Raw genomic sequence first — 22423 nt, 5'->3', positions numbered from 1 at the left:
CTCCAGCTGGCCACCCCCGGCTTCCTGGCCGAGGCGTGAATGCGAACTGAACAAGACCCAAATACGATGAGGCATTCGATTAGGACCAGCCAAGATTCATTCATCCCGTTCTGTTAAGTTGTTGTGTGGCGTGTAAGCTTAACAATAACAGTGACAGGGGTTGAAACTTGATGCAGGGTGGCATCCCAAACAGAAACCATTGTTGTACACATACGTACATGACTTCCTATCAGATTCCCCAGACCTTACACGTGCGAGCAGGCCAACATCACAGCGGAACCTCCCCTGTTGGGTAGGTCGAGGAAACAGGGGCTGAGACGCCACACAGGCCATTCCCATGTCCAATAGATTGGCTCTGCATCCTGGCCGAGGCTGCACACTTCCGGTGATCTAGCCAGAGGAGGAGACCGAACCGTGGGGGCCATGCTCGTGGAAATAAGACAGCCATCAACGCAAAGTCGTCAAGTTGGCACACGTGCGAACCTGCCCAAAGCGAGTCCAGACGGACATGTTCTTTCGGCCAGCTCCCTCAAGTGGCCATGACAGTTGGACAGAATGGCTCACGCATGGTTCTCGCCAAGACCACTTCGAGGCCAAGTCTCGGCTGAGAGCAGATGCGTCTCGGTGTCCCATCGTACAAAAGGACCGTTAAGCACATAAAAGTGGCTTCAGACCTGGTGTGTTGGCGTTACGAGAAGAAACACTGACTCCAGTGAGTAAGAAGTGCAATGACATCTAGTTTGTGACGCTTGCGCTCATCGCAGGAACCGAATATAACGGATCACAGTACGGCGTTGAAAGGTTCTGTTGCTTATCCGTGGTCCAGGTAATCAGACTACCGGTAAGTGGCAAGGGTGACGTCCCGTTCTGTTGAAGGGTTCAATGCTTTCTTGGTACTGGGATTCTTTTGGTGGTTGGCGAAAACAAAAGAAGAAAAGGAAGTCTTGTCGAAGCTCAGTGTCGAAATGTCCACGCACGGCTTTCCACGTGGGGTTAGTTGTGTCGCTGGGCATCACCGCGAGTCTGCCCGGGAAGGGTGCGACCATGTTGATGAGCTTATTTCAACGGTGACAAAACTGGAGCAGGACTATCAGAAGATGGGCCGAAAAGACGGGGCAGAGCTTGGGAGGGTGCATGAGGGCCTTTTTGCTTGCAGCGAGAAGTTCGGCAGCAGGGCTTCAATGTTGTCACGATGCGAAGCACGTGGTGGGGCTAAGTTAGCTCTCACCTATCAAGATGCCTGCAGCTTTCAACACTAAACGGCAGTGTCGTGAATCATGATAATGTCAAGTATAAAATGACTTGGTCATCGGGCCGATGCAATAATTCTGTCTTCTCGTGCTGAAGAGAAGAACTTCAAAAATAAAGATATAGGCACTATATGTATCAATGGCTTACAGAATCATAAATGCTGTTGCTATACTGTAACAGCTAAGGTTCCTAAGAGATAAACTAGTTATAATTTATATTAGTAAAGCTATTAAGATAGTTAATCTAAGTAATTAAGTATTATATTAATAATAGGTTATAAATTATAATTAAGTAATTAAAGTTAAAAAGTTATAAGTAAAGCTTAAATTAATATAATAATTATTATTAAAAGCTAAGAAATTAAAGTTTATTTATAAAGTAAATTTAAAAGTTTTTATATATTATAATATTTACTTATTATTTATTAAAGTTTTAATAAATTATAATTATATATATATTATTAATTTATTTAAAATTTATTAAATAGTTAATAAACTTTTTTTTATTAATAGCTTATTTTAACTATTAATTTATTACTTATTATACTTATATTATTTTATAGCTTATATAATTAGCTTAATTTATAATTTATATTATAGCTTATAACTAGATTATAATATAATATTTTTTTTTATAGTTTTACTTTTAAAATTTAAGCTTTATTTTATAAATAATTTTATTTACCTTTTCTTTTATTAGTTATAAGTATTTTACTTTTTTATAATATTTTTCTTTTATTATATTTAATTATATAAAAAAACCTAAAAAATTTTATTTTATTATTAATTATATTATAATTATTACTTTTATTTATAAATAAGGTTTTAAGGTATTATTTTATAATTATTATTTTAAAAAAAAAAGTTTTTATTAGGTTATTAAAAGTATTAATTATTATATTTTTTATTATTTTTTAGGTTATTTTTATAATAATTTTTATATTTTTATAATAAATTATATATATAAGGTTTTTTTATTATAATATATATTATTAATATATTTTAATAAATTATATTATTAAGAAACTTTATTAGCTTAAAAAAAAGAAGAAATTAATAAAGAAATTATTAATTAAAAAGTATTATAAAACTTAGCTAAAAATAAATAAAATCTTAAATTATTTAATATATTTTTAATATATATATTATTATTTATATAAAAAAAGTCTAAAAATAGCTTATTATAATTTTATTTTTTTAAAAGAAATAAAAAATATAAATTAAAAAAAAGAGAAAAAAAAAGCTTAAAAGTATAAATTAAAATAGGTTTAATAATAAAAGTTTAAAGCTATTTAAAATACTTAAAATTAAGGTACTTTTAATATTTTAGACTAAAATACTTTATTTAATACTAAGTTATAAGCTATTAATAATATTATTATAATAAGTACTAATAATTTTTTAGGTATTTTATAAGTTTTTATATATTTTTCTTATTTTTATAGTTTTTTTATTTAATAAAATATTAATATATTTTATTTTTTATTTTTATATTTAGAATTTATTTTACTTTATATTTTATTTTATTTATAATTTTAATATTTTCTTTTATTAATATATTATTTAATATTTTTTTAAAAAATAAAATATATATTATAAAATAATTTCTTATAATATTTAATAATAAAAGTTTATAATTATTTATTAATATTTATTTTTTAATAATAAATAATCTTAATTTTTTATAATTTAGTTTATTATTTAATTATATTATTTTAATATTTTATTAAAGTAAATAAATTATATTTCTTTTCTTAAAAATTAATTTTTTTAATTTTTTATAATTATAATATTATATTATTTTATTTTATATAAATTTTAATTTATATTATATTTTTTTATATAATTTTTTTAGTTTATTTACTTATAATATTATTTATTTTACTTATAATTTTTTATATTATATTTAAAATACTTTAAAATTAAATTTATAATTAATATAAGCTAATATTTACTTTATTAATTCTAATATTAAGCTATTATAAGCTAATTATATTATAAGTAATTATTTTATTTAATTATTTTATTAATAATTAATATAATATTATAAATATTATTTAAGTATTTAGTTTAATTTTTTTATTTATTTATTTATTTATAAATAATATATAATATTTAACTTATAATTTATTTTAAATTATATTATAAATATTTATTAAAACTTAAAAGTAAATATACTTTTTTTATTTAATATAATTTTTTTTAATAATTTATAATTACTTATTATTATTTATAAAAATATATATATAAGTTTTTTTATATTACTTATTTTTTTATATAATAAAAAGTATTTATATTTTATAAGTTTATTTATAATTATAAATATATTATTATATTTTATATTAATTATTAGTTTTTTTAATATTAATAGCTTTATAATATAATTAAAAACTATTAATTTTTATAATTATATTAATATTAATAATAATTATAATTTTTTATATAGCTTATATTATAAAGCTTTACTTTTCTTATATTATATATATTTATTAATAATTTTTTTAATTATTTTTTTAATTTTTAAAAAATTATATTATTATTATATTTTATTTAATATTTTATAAATTTCTTAATATTTATAAACTAAGTATTTATATATTTTTTTAATATATTTTTTTTATAACTCTAATAATATTTAGATTTTTTTTTTATATATTAATACTTTTTTTAAATAATATATATATTTTATTAATATATTCTTAATATATTATATATTATTTATTACTTATTAATATATTTTATTATATATTAAGTTTTTTTTTTATACTTTTAATATAATATTTAATTTATTTTTATTAAAAATTATTATTTTTATTAATTTTAAAAAGTTATTTTATTATTATAAGTATTTTTATATTATAATTACTTTTTTAACTTAAAATATTTACTTATTTATTTTTAGATTTTTTTTAATAAATAATTTTATAATTAAATTCTAAAAAATATTTAACCTATTAAATTTATTATTTATTTAATTATTATATTATTATAAAATAAAAAATATTTTTATAATTAATATATACCTTAACTTTATATTTACTTTTTATAAAATAATATTTAAATTTCTTAAAAATGTTAATAATTACTAAAAAATTTTTATTATAAATAAAATAATTAAATTTTATTTTATAAAGTTTTTTTAAGTAAAATATAATAAAATATAATTTTTTATTATTATTTTATTATTTTACTTATACTTTTAAAATAAAATCTAATAAATTAGTTTTTAATTTTATTTTTTTTTTAAATTAAAAATTTTTAAAATAAATTTAAATATAATAAGTTTTTTAATTTTATTAAAAGTATATTATACTTTATTATTTTAATTTTATTACTTATTTTTCTTAATAAATTTATTTAAAAATATTATAATTTTATTATAACTTTTAATAAATTTTTTATAATAATTTATAAAGCTTTTAAAGCTTTATATATTTTTAATATTTTTTAATATTAATTAGTTTTTTATTATCTTAATTTTTATTTTTTTTATTTATATTTTATTTAATTATATTATATATCTTAAAAAATCTACTTTTTAGGTATAAAATTTATTTTTTATTAGTTTTATTAATAACTTTATATTTTATAATATTTATAATATTTTATATATATATTTTTTATAATTTTTTAAGATTTTTAAGAAAATTAATATATTATTTAAATATATTATTATAAAATTATTTAAATATTTTTATAATATATTATTAATTATTTATTAAAATATTATTAATATATTAATAAGCTTAAATAATATTATTAAGTATTTAAATAATTTAAACTTTATTTTAAAAGTTATTTTTTATTTATAGCCTTTTTTTATTTAAATTAAATTATATATTTTTTTTAGATTTAAAATAATAAATTAATTTATTTTATATAATTAATTTTATAATTTAAAAATAAGTAATAATAATATTTAATTTTTTATAATAATTATATTTAATTATTAATAATTTATTATTAATTATAGTTTTTTATTTTTTTTTAAAATAAATATAATTAAGTATTTAGCTTTTAATATAAATATTTTAATATAGCTTTTTATTAATATTTTATTAATATACTTTTATAATATTTTAAGTTTTTTTATATTTAAATTATAAATTTTATAAAATATTATTAACTTTTTATTTATTAATTTAATTTAATAATTTTATTAATTATATTTTAATAATTTAATTTTTAATTATTTTATAAATAATTTTTTATATTTTTAGTATTTTTTAGGGATATTTTTAAGTTTTTTTTCTTTTATTATTAAGCTTTTATTATTTTTATTATTTTTATTTTTTTTTTTTTTTTAAGTTTTTTATTTATATTTATAAGGTTTTTTCTTAAAGTAATAATAATTTTTTAAATTTTAGCTTTTATTTTCTTATTATTTATTATTATTTATATTTTAATTTATAATATTATTAAAATTATTATAATAAATCTAATTACTTTTTTTTTTATATTTATTATTTTTATATTATTTATTTATTATTATTAGTTTTTAAATAATTTACTTAAAAGTTTTTTTTTTTTAGAATTTTATTTATAAGCTAAATTATAATAAAATTTTTTTTTTTTTTTAAATTTTATTAATTTTATTAACTTAAAATCTTATTTTATTTTAATTAGCTTATTTTTTAATTAATTAATAAATTACTTTTTTATAATTATAAATACTTTAATATTAAATTATATTCTAATATATTTATAATATTAAGTTAAATTACTTTTAAATAACCTTAAATTTATACTTTAAAATAATTAATCTTTTAATTAATAATTTTATTATTATAAGTAAAAAGTTTTTTTTTAATATTAATTAACTTATATAATACTTTTTTATATTTTTATAATAATTAATAATAATTAATAACTTTAAGTAAAATATAATTACTTATTATATTATTATTTATAAGTATATAAATATAATATTTTATAATTTTAATATTTAATATTATTTTATTATTTTATTTACTTTTAATTATATTAAAAGTTATTAATATTTTTTTTTTTATATTAACTTATAGTTTTTTTATAAATAATATATTTTATTTTTTAAGTTTTTTAAAATAAATTTTTTTATAATTTATTATTTTATTTTTTAATATTATTTTATAAGTTTTATTTTATTTTATAAGTATTTAAAGTAAAATCTATTATTAAATATTTAATATAAATAATTATAAATTTAGTTTTTTATTTTTTTATACTTTTTATATTTTAAGTTATTATAATTTATTATATATTTCTTATTATATTTAAGGTTAAACTTTTATTTATTATATTACTTATTTAATTATTATTTATTATAATATATTAATTTTATAATTTTCTTAAAGTTTTTTTATTTAAGTATATTTAATATTTATTATATTTATTTATATATTATTAATATTTTATATTATTATTTATATTATTTTTTAGTTTTATTTATTATATATTTTAAATAATTTAATAATAAGTATATTATATAGTTTTTTATTTTATATTAAAATAATTTAAATAATAACTTTTTTTTATATATTAAAAATTTTTTTTTATATATATATTAATATTATTACTTATTTTTTATATATATATATAATTAATATATATTTAATTTATATATATTTATAAAATTTATATAAGCTTAATATTTAATAAATATATTTAAATTAAATTCTAAAATTATTATTTAATTATTATTAATTATTTTTACTTTTTATTTTAAAAGTTTTTATTTAAAATATAATATTTTAATTAAATATTTTTTTATTTTAATTAAAAATATATCTAATTATACCTTAATTTAAAAATATACCTAATATATTATAAATATATATAATACTTATATTAAATATATATATTTTATATATTTTAATAAAAGTTTAAAATTATTTTTTTTTTTTTTTTAAAAATTATAATATTTAATTTTTTATTATTATAATAATATTTATTATTAAAATAAGAATTATAAAATATTTTCTTATTAATATAAAAAAATATTATTATATAGCTTATTTTTATATAATTATTAGCTTTATAAGTATTTTTTTCTTACTTTATTTATTTTTAAATATTTTTAAAGTATTTAGAATTATATTATTATTATTAATACTTATTTTTTTTACTTTATTTTTTAGTTTATTAAAAGTAATAAAAATTTATATATTTTACTTTTTTTTATATTATTATTTTCTTTAAATTTTTCTTACTTTTACTTATTATTATACTTAATTAAAAATTTCTTAATATAAATTTTTATTTAAATATTTTAATAATTTTAATTTATAAAGTTTTTTTTATTTTATTATTATAAAAGTTCTTTTTTTTAATAATTATTTATTTAGGTTTTTTTATATTAATTATTTAATTATTTATAGCTTATTTTTTATAAAATTTATAATTTTTTTTTTTAGTTTTTTTAATTTTTTTAAAAATTATTTTTTTTTTATTTATTACTTATATAAATATAATAATTATTATTATAATAAAAGGTTTAATTAAAATTCTTATATTTTATTTTTAATTTAATAACTTTAATTTTTTATTAGTTAATAAAATTAAGTTATTTTTTACCTTTTTTTAGTACTAGTTTTTATTTTTTTTAGGTTTTTTATATTTATTAATAAAATATCCTAGTTTTTTATAATTATAATATTTCTTTTTTTTTTTATTATTTTTTTTAATAATATTAAGCTTTATTTATTTAAAATTAAAAGTATAATTATAAATAATAAATTTATTATATTTTTTATATTAATTAACTTAATAACTTTTTCTTTTAATAAAGTTTTAGATTTTTTTATTTTATTTTTTTTATATATATTACTAATATTATTTATTATTAATTTATATTATTATAATAATATAATCTAATAAGTTATTTAGTTTATTTTTTTTATAAAGTTTATTTTTAACTTCTTTTTTAAGTTTTTTATAAAAAGCTAATATAAAAGGTTTATTTTTTTAATTAAGCTAAAATATAAGTTATTAAAAGTAAGTAATATAATTAAATATTAATTTTTTTTATTTAAGCTTATTAATATAATACTTAATAGTTTTAGCTTTATTAATTATTTTAAAGGCCTTTTTAATAACTTTTTTAAATTTATTATAACTTTTAAAAATAATATTAATTTCTTTTTTATAATTATTTTTTTTTTATTAAAGTAATTTCTTATAATAAGTTTAAATTATATAAATATTACTTTTATTATATATTTTTTTATATAAAATATCTTAATAAAAAATTTTTTTATTTTATTTAAGAATTATTAATAATAAGCTTTAAGTTAAGTAAAAAATTCTTAAAGTATACCTAAAAATTTATTATATAATTCTAATACTTTAAGTCTAAAAATTTCTCTTAAATTTTTTTTAATTATAATAATAATTATAGCTTATTTTTATTTTTTTTTTTTTATTTATTAGACTTATTCTTAAAAGTATATAATTTTAATAAGTATTTTATAAGTAAAAATAATTATTAATTCTTTTTAGGTTTTATTTAATTTAAATATAATAATAATTTTATATAATATTATATTAATAATTATTAAGTATTACTTAAAGTAATATAATAATAGTTTAAATAAAAGCTTTTAATATATAATAGCTAAGGTTTTTAAGAGATAAACTAGTTATAATTTATATTAATAAAGCTATTAAGATAATTAATCTAAGTAATTAAGTATTATATTAATAATAGGTTATAAATTATAACTAAGTAATTAAAATTAAAAAGTTATAAGTAAAGCTTAAATTAATATAATAATTATTATTAAAAGCTAAAAAATTAAAGTTTATTTATAAAATAAATTTAAAGGTTTTTATATATTATAATATTTACTTATTATTTATTAAAGTCTTAATAAATTATAATTATATATATATTATTAATTTATTTAAAGTTTATTAAATAGTTAATAAACTCTCCCTTATTAGTAGCTTATTTTAACTATTAATTTATTACTTATTATACTTATATTATTTTATAGCTTATATAGCCGGCCTAACTTATAACCTACGCTACAGCTTATAACTAGGTCGTAATATATACTTGCTCAACAACACCTGTTTCCCTCTATCCTACCGTTTATTACCTATTGGCAATTAAGTGGACCCTTTTCTACTTAGTTAGCTATAAAATTCTAAGATAGCTATAAAAGTCCAGGACAGCTAGTATTTACTTTTTAATTTTTTTATTATTAATTTACTTATAAAATAAAATTAATAACTAATATAAAGCTATTATAGCTTACTTATTTTATTATAGCTACTTAATTTAAAGTTAGTATTAAAGTTAGCTTTTTATCTCTAATAATTAAGGCTATTAATTTAATAATATAAATATAAGCGCTTAAATAGCCTTATTATATAATAATAATATTATAATAATAATATTAAATATTTATATAAAAAGCTATTAAATATTTTAATATTAATAAATTAATTATTTAATATATTATTATAGCTTTTTTTATAATTTTTTAATTAATAATTAGTTAATTATAAGCTATAAATAATAATAAAAATAAAGCTTTTATTATATATATTATATAAATATAAAAGAGTAGCTTTTTAGTTATAAAATAATAAATTAAAGCTATTATAAATAACCTATAAAAATATTAAAATTTTAAAGCTTTTTTATTATTAAAAATATAATATTTTTATTAAATTATTAATTATTTTTAGCTTTTAAAAACCTTAATTAAAGCTATTAATAAGGTAAGAAAATCCTTTAAAATAATAAATATTAATATTATTAATAGCTTTTTTAAATATTATTAATAAATAATAAATAAATATAATATTAGCTTATTAAAAATATAAAATAAAAATAAAAGCAGCTTTTAAATTAAATATTTTTATAAGTAAATTAAGATTATTATAATTATTATAATTTAAAAATAATATATAAAAGTACTTAATTTATTAAATTAAAAGTTTATTAGCTTTTTAAGTATTATTAATATTATTAGGAATTAGATTTTACTTTAACTAGTATTTAAGACCTTTTTAATTAAGTTCTAGTTTAAAATTAAAAGTAATAATAAAATATACTTTATTAAGACTAATATAAGCTTTAATAATAGTAATATTATACTTAATTAAATATATTAATTTAATATAAGCTTATAAAAATATTTAATAAAAGCTTAATAAAACAGAATATTTTTATTAGCTTAATTTAAATATAATAAGTAGTTTTATAACCTTATAAAGCCTTAAATTTAATTTAAAAAGCCTTTTTAAAAGCCTAAAAAGTGAATTTTTTAATTATTAATTATTAATAGCTTTATAAAATATACCTGGCTTAATTTTATTAAATATTATATTATATTTAATATTATTATTATTATTTTTTTATTTTATTTAATATATATTCTTTAATTATTAGATATAAGTATTTTTTAGCTTATAAAAAATACCTATTAAAAAGTAATTTAGTTATTATTATTAAAAGAAAATCTAGCTTTTTTATATTAATAATTTATTAAAGCTTTTAATAAAATATTTATAAATAATTTCTTAAAATATAATATTATAATAAGCTTTATAAAAAGTAATATTTAGCTTTTAAACTTTAAGCTTATTATTATTAAAATTATCTAAAAATAATAAAAATAATAAAATATAATAAATTTTATTTTAATAAGCTTTTTATTATATAATTAATAATTCTAAGTTATTATTAATATTATATAATTAATTTAAAATTATTATATTAATATTTTATTATTTTTAACTTATAAAAGGCTTTAATATATTAATTAGATTATAATTAAGGCTTTTATATTAAAAATATAAGTTAAAAGCTTTATTTATAATAAAAATTAATAAATTAAATACCTAATTAATTATTAAAAATAAGGGAAATAAGTTAAGCTTTTTAGTTAATTTATTATAAGTATTAGTTTTAAAAATATTTAAAAATAATAAGCTAAAATTATTATAATAAAAATAAAAAAAAATACTAATATTAATTATAATTTATTTAATTAATTTTTAAGTAAAAAATAAAAAAAATTAAAACTAAATAATATTTTAATAAAAAGTATATTATTAATAAGTATATAAAAACCTTAAATTTTAAATAATAACTTAAATATATTAATTATTTCCTTAAATACCTAGCTTTAAAAATATAAAATAAAATATATAATATTATTTTAAAAAATTAATTAGATTTTTATATAATTAATATTAATTACTCTTAGAAATATTAAAATAATTTTAATAAAATCCTTTATAAGTAAAATAATTTATTATTATTTTAAACCTTTCTTTTTAATTAAATATTTAATAATAATAATATTATTTAATTTAATTTTAAAAGCTTTAATAATAATAATAATAATAATATTAATAATATTAATAATATTATAAATACTTAAAAAGCTATTTAATATAATAAAAATATATTTAATTAAATATTATAATTATTATTATTAGCTTTATTATACCTTTAATAATATATATTAAATAAAAAAGCTTATATAAAGCCTTAAAATATTATTTAATAATATATTAAAAAGTTCTAAGTTAATAAAATAATAAAAGCTAAATAAAAAGCTTAGTTATTTTTATAAAAAGTTATTAAATATTATAAGTACTTATAAATAACTTTTATAATTAAGCTTAACCTAATTAATCTTAAAAGGCTTTAAAAAGCCTTAAATTTATTATTTTTTATATTTTTATTAATTATATATATATTAAAAAGCCTTTAATAATTAGCTTTTAATTAAATTTACTTATATAATATTATATAATATAAAAAAAATTATGCTTTTATAATTATATAATTAATTTATATATAAAGGTTTAAGTAGGGCTTATCTTGGCCTTTTATAGCTGTCTTAGAATTTTATGACTAACTAAGTGGGAGTCCACTTAATTGCTAACGGGTACGCGCATTTAGCTTGTGCTCGAGCACGGGCACACGGAAACATTGCCATTGGCGAATGAATTAGGGCTAGCACCAATCCATCGCGATATAGGGTGTGGCATTAATAAAGGGAAAATGCCATGAAGACGGTGGTCCGAAAATATTTATGACGTTCGTTCAAACCTTTTAGTGTTAAGAAAACCAGCCATGCAATAATGTCGATGAGGGGTGCGCCGTGTGGCAGAACACCAAAACATTGGGCGTACATATATAGTGGTTGGAGGCATCAATTGATGCTGAGCAAGACCTGACGCCAGCGTGTTTAGTGGTCCGACACCGCTTGCCAACCTTTGCCTATAAGCGCCTGGCGTTTTTCTAGAAAACCAAGGTTTACAGGCGCGCGTAAAACGCTACCAAACCACTAAAGTGGCACCCGGGTCAACGCTAAAAGCCGCACGCTTCAGACCTCGGCCCAAAAACTCCCAGTGCCCGCTTCCACATCATTATAAACGCAGAATACGTCACGCGCCAATCGTCAGGCGTGTATATCGTTTCAATTCCTCACCAAATCAAGGCCTACAAGTCGCACTGGCCGTCATGTCTTGTACAGACTCTGCAAATGCACCCTCTCTTCTCCTCCTACCTTCGCCGCCAGACCCCGCAACCCCAGACGCAGTTCGAGCTGCTTACCGACGTCCCCTGGAAGCCGTCATCTCTCGACTAAGCCATGAAAATAGGCCAAATGCTTCTCGAGATATAGCACCCGTGCTAGTCGTTGCTGTCGCGTCACCAGTCCTAACCAGAGGGAATCCTGCGGCAACAAGCGGGCACGATGCGCGATCCGTAGATTGGGCACCTTCTCAATCTCTCCTGGCCGATTTGTACTCGTTGGTGGCAGTCATTTGCGCTGAAAAGTCAATTGCCACCGATTTGGAAGCCGACGACCCTGGTGCCGTCGATGTTCGACTGCTTCTCATTGACCACGATCAATCGGCTCCTTCACACTACCGGCCGGGGCCGAATGGATGCTACGAGGCAAACAACACGACTGTTTTGGACTTGGCGGCGTTTGCCTCGTTGGTTCGTCCGTGGAGGCACATATTCCATCCCAGCAGTGAGGCGGGCTATCAGCTGCACGCTGCTTATCTGAAGTACGCTGAAGGAAAGCAGAGGTTCCTTCAGAGTCAACTTGTAGCCGTTGACGGTGGTCTGACCTTGTCACAACCCGCCTCCTCACAAGGAACCGCAAACGACGCGGCTTCTGTGTCTGAGCCAAGAACATCCAGGCAACGGAAGCATTCCGCCAAAAGCTACACCACGGTGTGCCTCGGCGGGACATTCGACCATTTACATCCTGGTCACAAATTGTTTCTCCACGCTGCCATTCTCTTGTTAAATCTCCAAGACAATCCATCGGGTGAAGAGCCGCCATGTGAACTGGTAGTTGGCATCTCCAGCGACGAGTTGCTCGCCAAGAAAAAGTATGCCGACCAGCTTCAGTCGTGGGACGTTCGTTCTCGCTCCGTCATCAACTTCCTCTCCACACTTCTGAATTGGTCTACCACATCGGCGACGGCCATGAAGGCTGTGCAGGCCGAGACCAAGGAATTGCACGCCACCTTCCGAAACGGCCGCATTTTGGTGCGGTGCGTAGACTTCCACGACCTCTATGGGCCCACGGTCAAACAAGAGTCTATTCAGGCACTCGTCGTCTCTGGAGAGACTCGCAGTGGTGGCCAAGCTGTCAATGACAAGAGACACAGCCAAGGCTGGCCAATTCTAGACATCTACGAAATCGACGTCCTGGATGCCGGCATTGGTCCCGTAGAGGGTAGCAATGGCAACACGGCGGCTGCTGGTGGCAACTTTGAAAGCAAAATCAGCAGCACCGAGATTCGGAAACAAAAGGCGCAAAGGCTTGCAGATTCTCGTTGAATGAAACAAAGGGAGTGTTGCGTACAGTGGTAGTCGCTGCTGGCACCTCTACGGCGCAAGCGTCATTTTGAGCAACATGGAATATAAAATGCATTCCACAGGCCACTATCTGCTAGGGAACCGACTGCTGGGGTTGTTCAAAGCATTTTTTTCGTGGTCTTGGCGCTGAGAACTACGATCCGCTGAGACTGCGAGTAGCTCGCTCCATGGGTGGTTTTTTTCTTGTCTCGGGCAGTTGTCAGATATACCACTGCTGGTGGCACCAGCTTTGCAATTTCAGAAAGCTGGCATGCGGCCACATCAGTTAACCTCGGAAGGTATTAAGATGCCATAAAGGCCAAGCCCCCCGTTTTTGTCTTTGGAAGCTTGATCCCATTAGATAATGTGCGGCCTTGACTTTGAAGACGAAGCGGTCTCGCGGGGTTAAGCAGGCAACTGTGTTTCTTTTGTCCCGTTTCTTTTGCCCGTGCTATTTTGACGCAAATCCCAAGCTCGTCGTCTATGTCCACAGAGAGGGGCATGCGGGTAAAGGGAATCTCTCTCACCAGATCTTGCACTTTGTAAGGTCATGTCTCTCCAACATCCACCCCCCCACCTAGCTTGTCTACGGCGCTGAACTCCTTTTGATCTATACTTTGGTTTGTGTCCCATGGCTCGTTAGGAAACTTGCGAAGATCTCCGGGTTAAAAGTTGCGCCCGGGTGTCATTGTAAACAAAGAACTGTGACGCTAAAACTGCAACGATGACGTCAGTTGATATGAGAGAGAATAACATAGTCCGATGCGCCTGGGAATAAATATATACTAAAGAGGGAGAAGAGCGGTCTGTTTGTTTGCAGCGCTAAAAGGGTTATGCACGTCCCAGAGACAAAAGTGCAGCGGGATATCGAGGTACGAACGAAGATTGCGAGAAAGCTTTCGACGAGTGTCGAGTCGATTCAATGACAAGAAATTTTTTTTTCAGAAGAGATCATTGGTGAATGCAAATTGCAAGACGTAGATGCATTGTGACTGCGGATATGGCTGACGAATATGAGCCTTGTGGCAGAGAGGATAGAGAGAAAGGGGAAGCGACAGACGAGGCAGATATGACGGTTGGTTCCAGCACGCACTCTGTGCATTCCGCGTTGGTCCTTCCTCGCTGGCGTCAGTTTCAGGAGGAAAGGCAAATGGGCCCAGTACCTACACCGAAATTGCCACGACGTTGGCAATCTACATCTGCCAAGTCGGAATTTCGGATCCCAGACGGCCTCTCTTGGTTTCTCTCCATTTCCCAGCCTTGCAGTGCTGCACAACTTGGCGACGCAGATAGCCTAAATATAGCAACAGCCTCCAATGTGACTTTGGTGCTTTGTGCAAATTGGAACCTGGCAATTGCAGCTGTGGGGTCCATCAACGTGACGCTAGTCTTTCCTCAACATCCTAGGGTGTTTAATAAACGCGCGCTTACACCGGGCCAATCCTGTGCCCGCATTTCGCAAACACTCGCCACTTCTCACGCTCAACTGTCCAACATGCACCTCCCGCAGTAGACATCACTACACGGCTACATGAAAGATGCCGTATGCTCCCAGGTGCTCCTTTTTATGTAGATAACAGAGCCAGCGTCGACTGGCCCCCACTGGAGCTGCCCGCCTCTCTTTCCATTCGCCGAGTCCCTCGCCTGGCATTCTTCACCAACGTGCTCGCCCATCGTCGACAGCTTTAAGCGCCTTTCACATTCGAGCTATGACATAAGCCTCCACCATGAACCTTGTTCTTCATCCCCATTCTTCTCATCTATGTTATTTACAGCAGTTGCCTAAGCTCCTTTCGGCCGCGGTATGCAGCCTTCCCTAGAAGGGGCGTCGGGGTGATGCAATGTCCGCTCCTCCAATTTCCAGGCGCCCAGCTCTCGATGCTATTTTGGAGAACCTTCGTTGGGTGCTGTCTGTACTCGAAGAAGAAGAGTTACGCCGGCTTTGGCTGTTTTGGTGTTCCCAGCCGTGCCTGGAAACCGACTGCCATGGTGTCTTCACCATGTTCTTCGGTAACCGCGTTATATCCCCACCGCCCAGGGGAATACATTACCTTTTCCTGCTTGCCATCTACTCTAGCCGCGTGTCGAAGTTACTCCACGACATGCCAGGCGTTCCTAATCTTTCTCGAACAGTCCATGAGCCACAGTTCCTGGCCTGGGGTCCTAAACGCCACCTCCTCGATTCTGTAGCCGCCAGGCCGCTTCGAAACTTCCCTTTCGGCCAATGTTATCGACCCATTTCTGAACAAGTCGATTCTTTAGACACAGAAAGCTCGTTTCACTTCCATTTTCGTCTTGTGGGTTTCGTTTCATCCCTAGAGCCGCTCATGGTGGCATTGGCCTTCATCTTTTCCCGGGCAGGGTCATGAGGCTCGATGTCGTCTCAAGATCTTAAAGCTGCTTCATGTCCCTCCTTGAGGCCAGGCCAATTTGTTTCGTTTCTTTATCCAAGTTCATCAGCCTTCTTTACAAGGCTCTCTTGTCTTCCTTGGCATTCTTATTTCCCTTTTCCTAATCCATTGCCTGATCTGGTCTCCATCCCTCCACCCTTCGTTCCTCTTTCGCTCGACAGCACGTCTTCATTGGGCTCTGTCTTTCCGCAAGTCTCTCGTTCATCGACCAATTCGGCTCATTTCTCTTTTCGCTTTTTTTTAGAGAGCTGTGTCCTGTGCTGCAGGGAAGCACATGTGCAACTATACAACTTCCTCACTGTCTGGCCTTAATCGATAGTGTCAACATCGAATCGACTGTTGATCATCACTCACAGAGCTGGTCTCTTTGGACTACCCGGCAATTCCCCTTGAATTGAATTGACTCGCTCTTTTTTCCCGCCTTGGTTCATCTCAATATACTATTCAAATCCTTAGACAGACATCATAATGCCTAAACATCATCGAAATGCCAGTGGATCTCACCACTATGCGAATCAACTCTCCATGGCCACCACTCCCATGTACGCACAGCAGCCTGCGCGCATTCAAGTCCCGGCCAACTATTACACGATTCCGCCCGGTCCAGACTCGACCCCGATGCAGATGCCAGCGTCTCAGCAAGAGCCATACGACGCCTACGCGGCTGAAGCAAGTGCTCTCCCGCCATCCCAGCACCGAGCCTCGTCTGGAGCTTGGAGCACGATTGACGACAACAGACTCGTCCAAGCCAGAGCACAAGGTCTGAACTGGGGGCAAATCAAGGACGCGCATTTCCCTACCAAGAGTGCCAATGCATGTCGCAAGCGCCATGAGCGCCTGATGGAGCGCAAGGGCGCAGATGACTGGGACACGCGAAAGTTCCAGCAGCTGGCGAAAGAATACATGGGCATGCGAAAGGAGATCTGGAGCGGGCTAGCTGCTCGAACTGGTGAAAAATGGAACGTGGTTGAATCCAAGGTAAGGCTCCAACATGTGCTTAAATCCCATCATGTGTATACATGTACACATATCCACAACACCCTCGCAGCGGGAAGCCGTCCCCCTATTAATGACGATATTATAAACTTGCGCGCTAACCACATGACTCCTCTCTACTTTATTGCCATGTAGTGCATGTCAAATGGCTTGAAGAATCTACAAGCCGCGGCTCGGCAGGCTTCGCGCCGCGAACGCCTTGAGACTGGCTCTCACATCACAGGGTATGACGACGACAGCGGCATTTCCGGCATCGGCCTGACTCCTGTTGATGAACTAGACGCATCCTACAGCAGTCCTGAGACGAGCTCCTCGATCGGCGCGACGCACACCTTCTCCTCCAACTCGGCGACCGCCTACCACCTCCAGGGCCACGCAGCGACGCACACGCATCTACACCCCGTCGGCGGCGGTGGCGACCAGACATCCTACGGCCTCGGCGCATACGGCGCCTCCTACGGCGGCCACCACGAGTACTCGTCCAGCGCAGGCTCGTCGGCGAGCATGGGGCACAGGTACGCCTCCAGAGGAAACAGTCCCTACATGGACACGCAGCGACTATCCACCGCCGACATGGGCATCGACAGCTTGATCAACCGTTCCGCCCGCCGGTAGAGCACAACCGCAGCCGGCCACCCACTCACTTCTCTTCACTTCACCATGGGCACACTGCTAGTCATGCCTGCCGCCTTTGTGCAACGTGCTAGCTTTTCTTTCACCCGTGTCCTTTTCCTCTTTTCCTAATAATTTGTTAAACTCTCCTTTAAAAAGATGCAATTTTCATCGGTCTCATCTTCCCTCGCTCATTACAGGGTAGGATACTACGGCGAATGACCGAGGAGGCGTTATTGGATATATTGGCTCACGTATGGAGCTCTCTGCTGTGGTGATGGAGGGACTATGAATGACAAGCGTTTTACGTTTCCATTGTTTTTAGAGCAGCGCAATCTTGCAATCTGAGGACCCGTGCGGTGGCGGCAAGGAAGCGATTTACCTGGTTTGCTGTGTATGTAGGGAGGGACAAGTCTTGGTCAGTGTATACTAGACCATAGATTTCGGACTTTTCTTTGTTTCAGGATTTCCGTGCCGCAAAGGGGCCCTATAAACTGATTAATATGCCGTTCTCACGTTAGGGCCCGTGGGTATGGCCCTGTTTCTAGGAATTTGTCTGGGATACGTACGTGGCTCAAAATTGAAGCTAGTTGTACATATTTTAGGGACTTGTAAACTCGATAACCTCTGATACGTGGCGGTCTAGCGCGGTGCTGGGCTACCGTCGACATGTAAACCAACAGGCGCAGCAAAGGGCGTCTTCACTCACCCCTTTACTCTTTCTCTGTCCCTTCATCCATCGTTCCCGACCGATCCCCTTGCTTCAAACGGATTTTCAAAATTTGTGCTGCCACATGGAGATGAAGGGGGACATCTTTGTCCGCAAACAGAAGGCTGTTTTTATATACTTTTCCATGTAAATTGTCCAGAGAGTTGTCAGTCGGTGTTGTTCGTGCGGACCAATCATGCAACAGAACATATGGCATCCTTTCAGCCTAATCTCCCCGTTGAAAAATGTCAACTTCGCCCACGATCTGGGCGTGAATTGCTCGGCGGGCTACCAAGTGGCTAGTCTACTTAGTTGCTAACTGGTACTCTTTCTGCGACTAGAGGTGCGCTAGGTATTTATTGTATTTAAACTCTCTCTTATATGCCAATATATACCAATATATACTAGGTACCTAGTAAGGTATAAGCGCACCTAGCGAAAAGGATAAGCCCGCCAAGCAATTCACATCCAGGCCTGTTCATCCGCAGACCCAACATCCTAACTAATAGTGTCCCAAATAATATTAAAAAAATCACAGGCAAGAGTATTTGTAACACCAGAATGCAGAAGATTATTGACTGAACTGATACAGCATTCACGTTGGGCGACCTGGCTTTTACGATAATGTTTCACAGGAAGATGCAAAAAATAAACGATTTATAGTTGTTTCAAATTTAATTTAAACTATTTAATGCCGCTGATACGATTTTTAAATGCATTCGTCATGAATACGCCGTATTTCCTGACGTATTTCACAAGCGAGACGAAGGATTTGACTTGGCTACGCCACAGCAGTCACTTGACGAAAATGCATTTCGTGAAGACGTATCGTTCTTGATTTGTGACGGCTGTACCCACAATGCAGGGTTCTTCTGGAAGAAATTGCTGGCACGGATCATAATGCCAACCGGCTCGGCAGGCATAATGGGGAAGTCCTCGCAGCGGGGGAAGTGAGTGAGTCCGAACTGCATGTAGCACACGATATCCGTGTTTTCAATCGGCTCATCCCGATTTGACCAGTCAAGCACGCTCTGGTTGTACGGGTGGTTCTCCTCACCCGTGGACTGGCAGACATAGTCGCCTGCAGGGAAGAGCTCGTAGTCCTTGTAGGGCACAACCCAGAGACTCTTGCGCGCAAAGGCGGCGCGCTTGTAGACGACGCTGCCGGGCTTGGCAAGCAGCGGCGGGCAGCTGTTGTTGATGATCTTGTAGCCAATGGGCTTCTTGCAAGACTCGTTGATCTTGTTGGGGTTAATGATGTCCCAGGCACGCTGAGTCTCGTGGCAGTAGTTGACGGCAGCCTCTTTGGCCGTTCGCAGCAATGTCTTTTTGCAGTAGAAGCCGTTGCCGTATGGGTTCTCGGGAGACCCGACTGGGGCATCAGAAGAGACAGCATCGCTCTGGAGAATGGAGTTGTTGGGTCCGTCGATTTCGGGGTCAACGCGAAGAGAGAAGATGTGCTGGTGATTGTGCGCGTTGATGCCGGGCGCAACTTCCGTGCCGTAGGGAGCAGCAGTCTCCGAGCTGTGCATGCAATACGTGTTGAGCATACCAGTAAGCTTCATTTCCAGCTTATACGTGCCGTCAAGCATAAAGGTGTGGTAGAAGCCGTACTCGTAGTTGGCAGCCGTGATGATTTGTGAAATAATGAGCTTGCGGTCACGAGCCGAGATGACATTGGCATCACGGAAGTCGGTATGCTTGTATAACAGTCCATTATCTTCCTCATGTATACAAATCGCATTTTCGATAACGGCTGCCTGGCCTTTGGAGGTAGAAACAATGCCGTCGAGATAGTGGATAGCGCCCTTGCAGTCACATCCGAGCTTCAGAGAGTTCGTCATGAGACCGGAGCCGTATTCGCCAACGTCAAAGGCATGCTTTTTGTGATGAGGAGGATCTGGATTTCCGTATGGGACAACCATTTCAACAACGCTGATGCGATTAAACAGAGTTCGCTCGCGATTCTCGTAGGGGTCGTGAATTCTAACGTCGGACAAGACAATCCCCTCTCTGTAATTGAAGCCAATGTGCATTTTGTAGTTGGCCCAATGGATCTCATTGCCCTTCATCTGGAAAGATACTCCCTCAGGCTGGGTGATATCGATGGGCTTGAGCTTGTGTGGTTCGTAGCCGTCGCTGATGAACTCCGGGAGATAGTTGTGCTGCTCAAGCGGCACCTTTGTGCGCTCACCGTTGACACGGCGAACATCAACGCTCAAGACCTCTTCCGTCTCGGTGTCTGCAACAACAGTGAAGTCGAGCGGGTGAGCGTACTGGTTGTCGTATTCAGAGGCTCTGTAATAAGGAAGACCCTGCTGGAGACGACGCTCGAAGCCCCATCGGCGATCAACACCAATGGCCCAGGCGTCAAGATAGACCTTGGACATGTCGGTGATGCCAATCTCACGGCAAACCTCGATGACTCGGGGGTCGGCGCGAGCGATGCGTTCCATAACATCAAGATCTTCCAGAGTCAGGGTTGGGCTCACATCATGCACCGGCTTCCAGTCTTCGACTTTTGACTTTGTCAAGTTGACAACAACCTCGGCAACGTTAGGAGTGCCCTGCTCGAGGACGATAGCAAAAGCACGTCTCTCTGGGCGAGGACCCGTTCTCGATCGGAATGCAGCATACTCGTTCTTTTTGGGCTCGCGAAGAGTAATGCAGTTGAACTTGATTTGCTTGGGGCTAGCAAAATCACGAATGATTTTTGCAGTTGTGGAGATTTCGTACACCGAGAGTTGATCTATTTGGTTCAGTAAAATTACCAAGTTAGCAATAAAGTCTGGATTTACAACCGACAGACGGATTGGCTTCTATTTACCTAAAGGATGGACTTGTGACCGAAGTCCGGTTGTGGCCTGTGGTGCCTTGTCGTTGAGCTCTGGAAAGATGACATAACCTGGTATTGAGGTGGTATCCAACTCTGGCTGTTGCATGGTGGGGGCAGCCATGATGTGCTGTCGGGATGTTTGTGTGTGTATTGAACTGTTGTGTTGTATTGTTCTCGAAGGTCGAGAGAAGGATGTGTCTGACAACCTGAATTCCGGCCACTATTTAGCCTCATCAGTCAAAAGGATACAGGAATATATACTCAAGTAAAAGGTTCAGAAGTCAATGTGAAACAACCACATAAACTTCAGAAAATACGCGGACCGCTGGCCCGCGGCCACCGTCAATATCAGCCCACCCTGGTGGCCGTAAGTGGCAACTCACAACTCCTGGTGGATTTCGGTGCCGATGGAATCAATCAAATTGATTGCTGAGGCATTCAAGCCCAGCTGTTGGCAGCTAGAGTCAGAGAGAGCCTGGGCTGGTGGTTCGGGTCCCCACTGACCGAAGGCGTCCGAACCCAAAACACGCCGCTAAAAAATTTTGTCTACTCCTTCTAGTGACTGGCTGACCAACTGCATCTCTTTTGCAGCATTACTTTGAGATGAAGCAGGACGCCCTGGTAACGGCAACAACAAGGCTAATTGGGCCTCGGGCACCCGGCCGTGAAGTGAGCCTTAACATTGATGCAATTGATAGAACACCGCGAAGCCGGGTCGTCAAGTGATCTCTCCACATCAATCACACCCCAACAATCATTGCAGCATGAAAATTTGTCTAGGCA

General features: G+C 30.4%; 3 protein-coding genes across 3 annotated transcripts; 2 read left to right on the top strand and 1 right to left on the bottom strand.

Moving 5' to 3' along the window:
• Window positions 1–12720: 12720 nt before the first annotated feature.
• On the top strand, window positions 12721–14058 carry COAD (Phosphopantetheine adenylyltransferase 1; the record flags this gene model as incomplete). The annotated part of the gene is made up of 1 exon (XM_014685383.1): window positions 12721–14058. One exon carries the CDS (start codon window positions 12721–12723, stop codon window positions 14056–14058), a length of 1338 nt encoding a protein of 445 aa, XP_014540869.1.
• A 2897-nt stretch (window positions 14059–16955) lies between these two features.
• G6M90_00g095110 (uncharacterized protein) lies at window positions 16956–18098 on the top strand (the record flags this gene model as incomplete). Its single annotated transcript, XM_014685382.1, has 2 exons — window positions 16956–17465; window positions 17619–18098. 2 exons carry the CDS (start codon window positions 16956–16958, stop codon window positions 18096–18098), a joined length of 990 nt encoding a protein of 329 aa, XP_014540868.1.
• A 1458-nt stretch (window positions 18099–19556) lies between these two features.
• Window positions 19557–21761, bottom strand: AMO (Peroxisomal primary amine oxidase; the record flags this gene model as incomplete). Its single annotated transcript, XM_014685381.1, has 2 exons — window positions 19557–21553; window positions 21632–21761. The coding sequence occupies 2 exons, from the start codon at window positions 21759–21761 to the stop codon at window positions 19557–19559; spliced, it is 2127 nt and encodes a 708-aa protein (XP_014540867.1).
• Between the last annotated feature and the right edge of the window lie 662 nt (window positions 21762–22423).

This window comes from Metarhizium brunneum, chromosome 6, assembly GCF_013426205.1.
Source record: "Metarhizium brunneum chromosome 6, complete sequence".
In the NCBI taxonomy this organism is placed as follows: domain Eukaryota; kingdom Fungi; phylum Ascomycota; class Sordariomycetes; order Hypocreales; family Clavicipitaceae; genus Metarhizium; species Metarhizium brunneum.
Note: the sequence above shows the minus strand (reverse complement) of the source record. Positions and strands in the feature narration are given on the sequence as shown.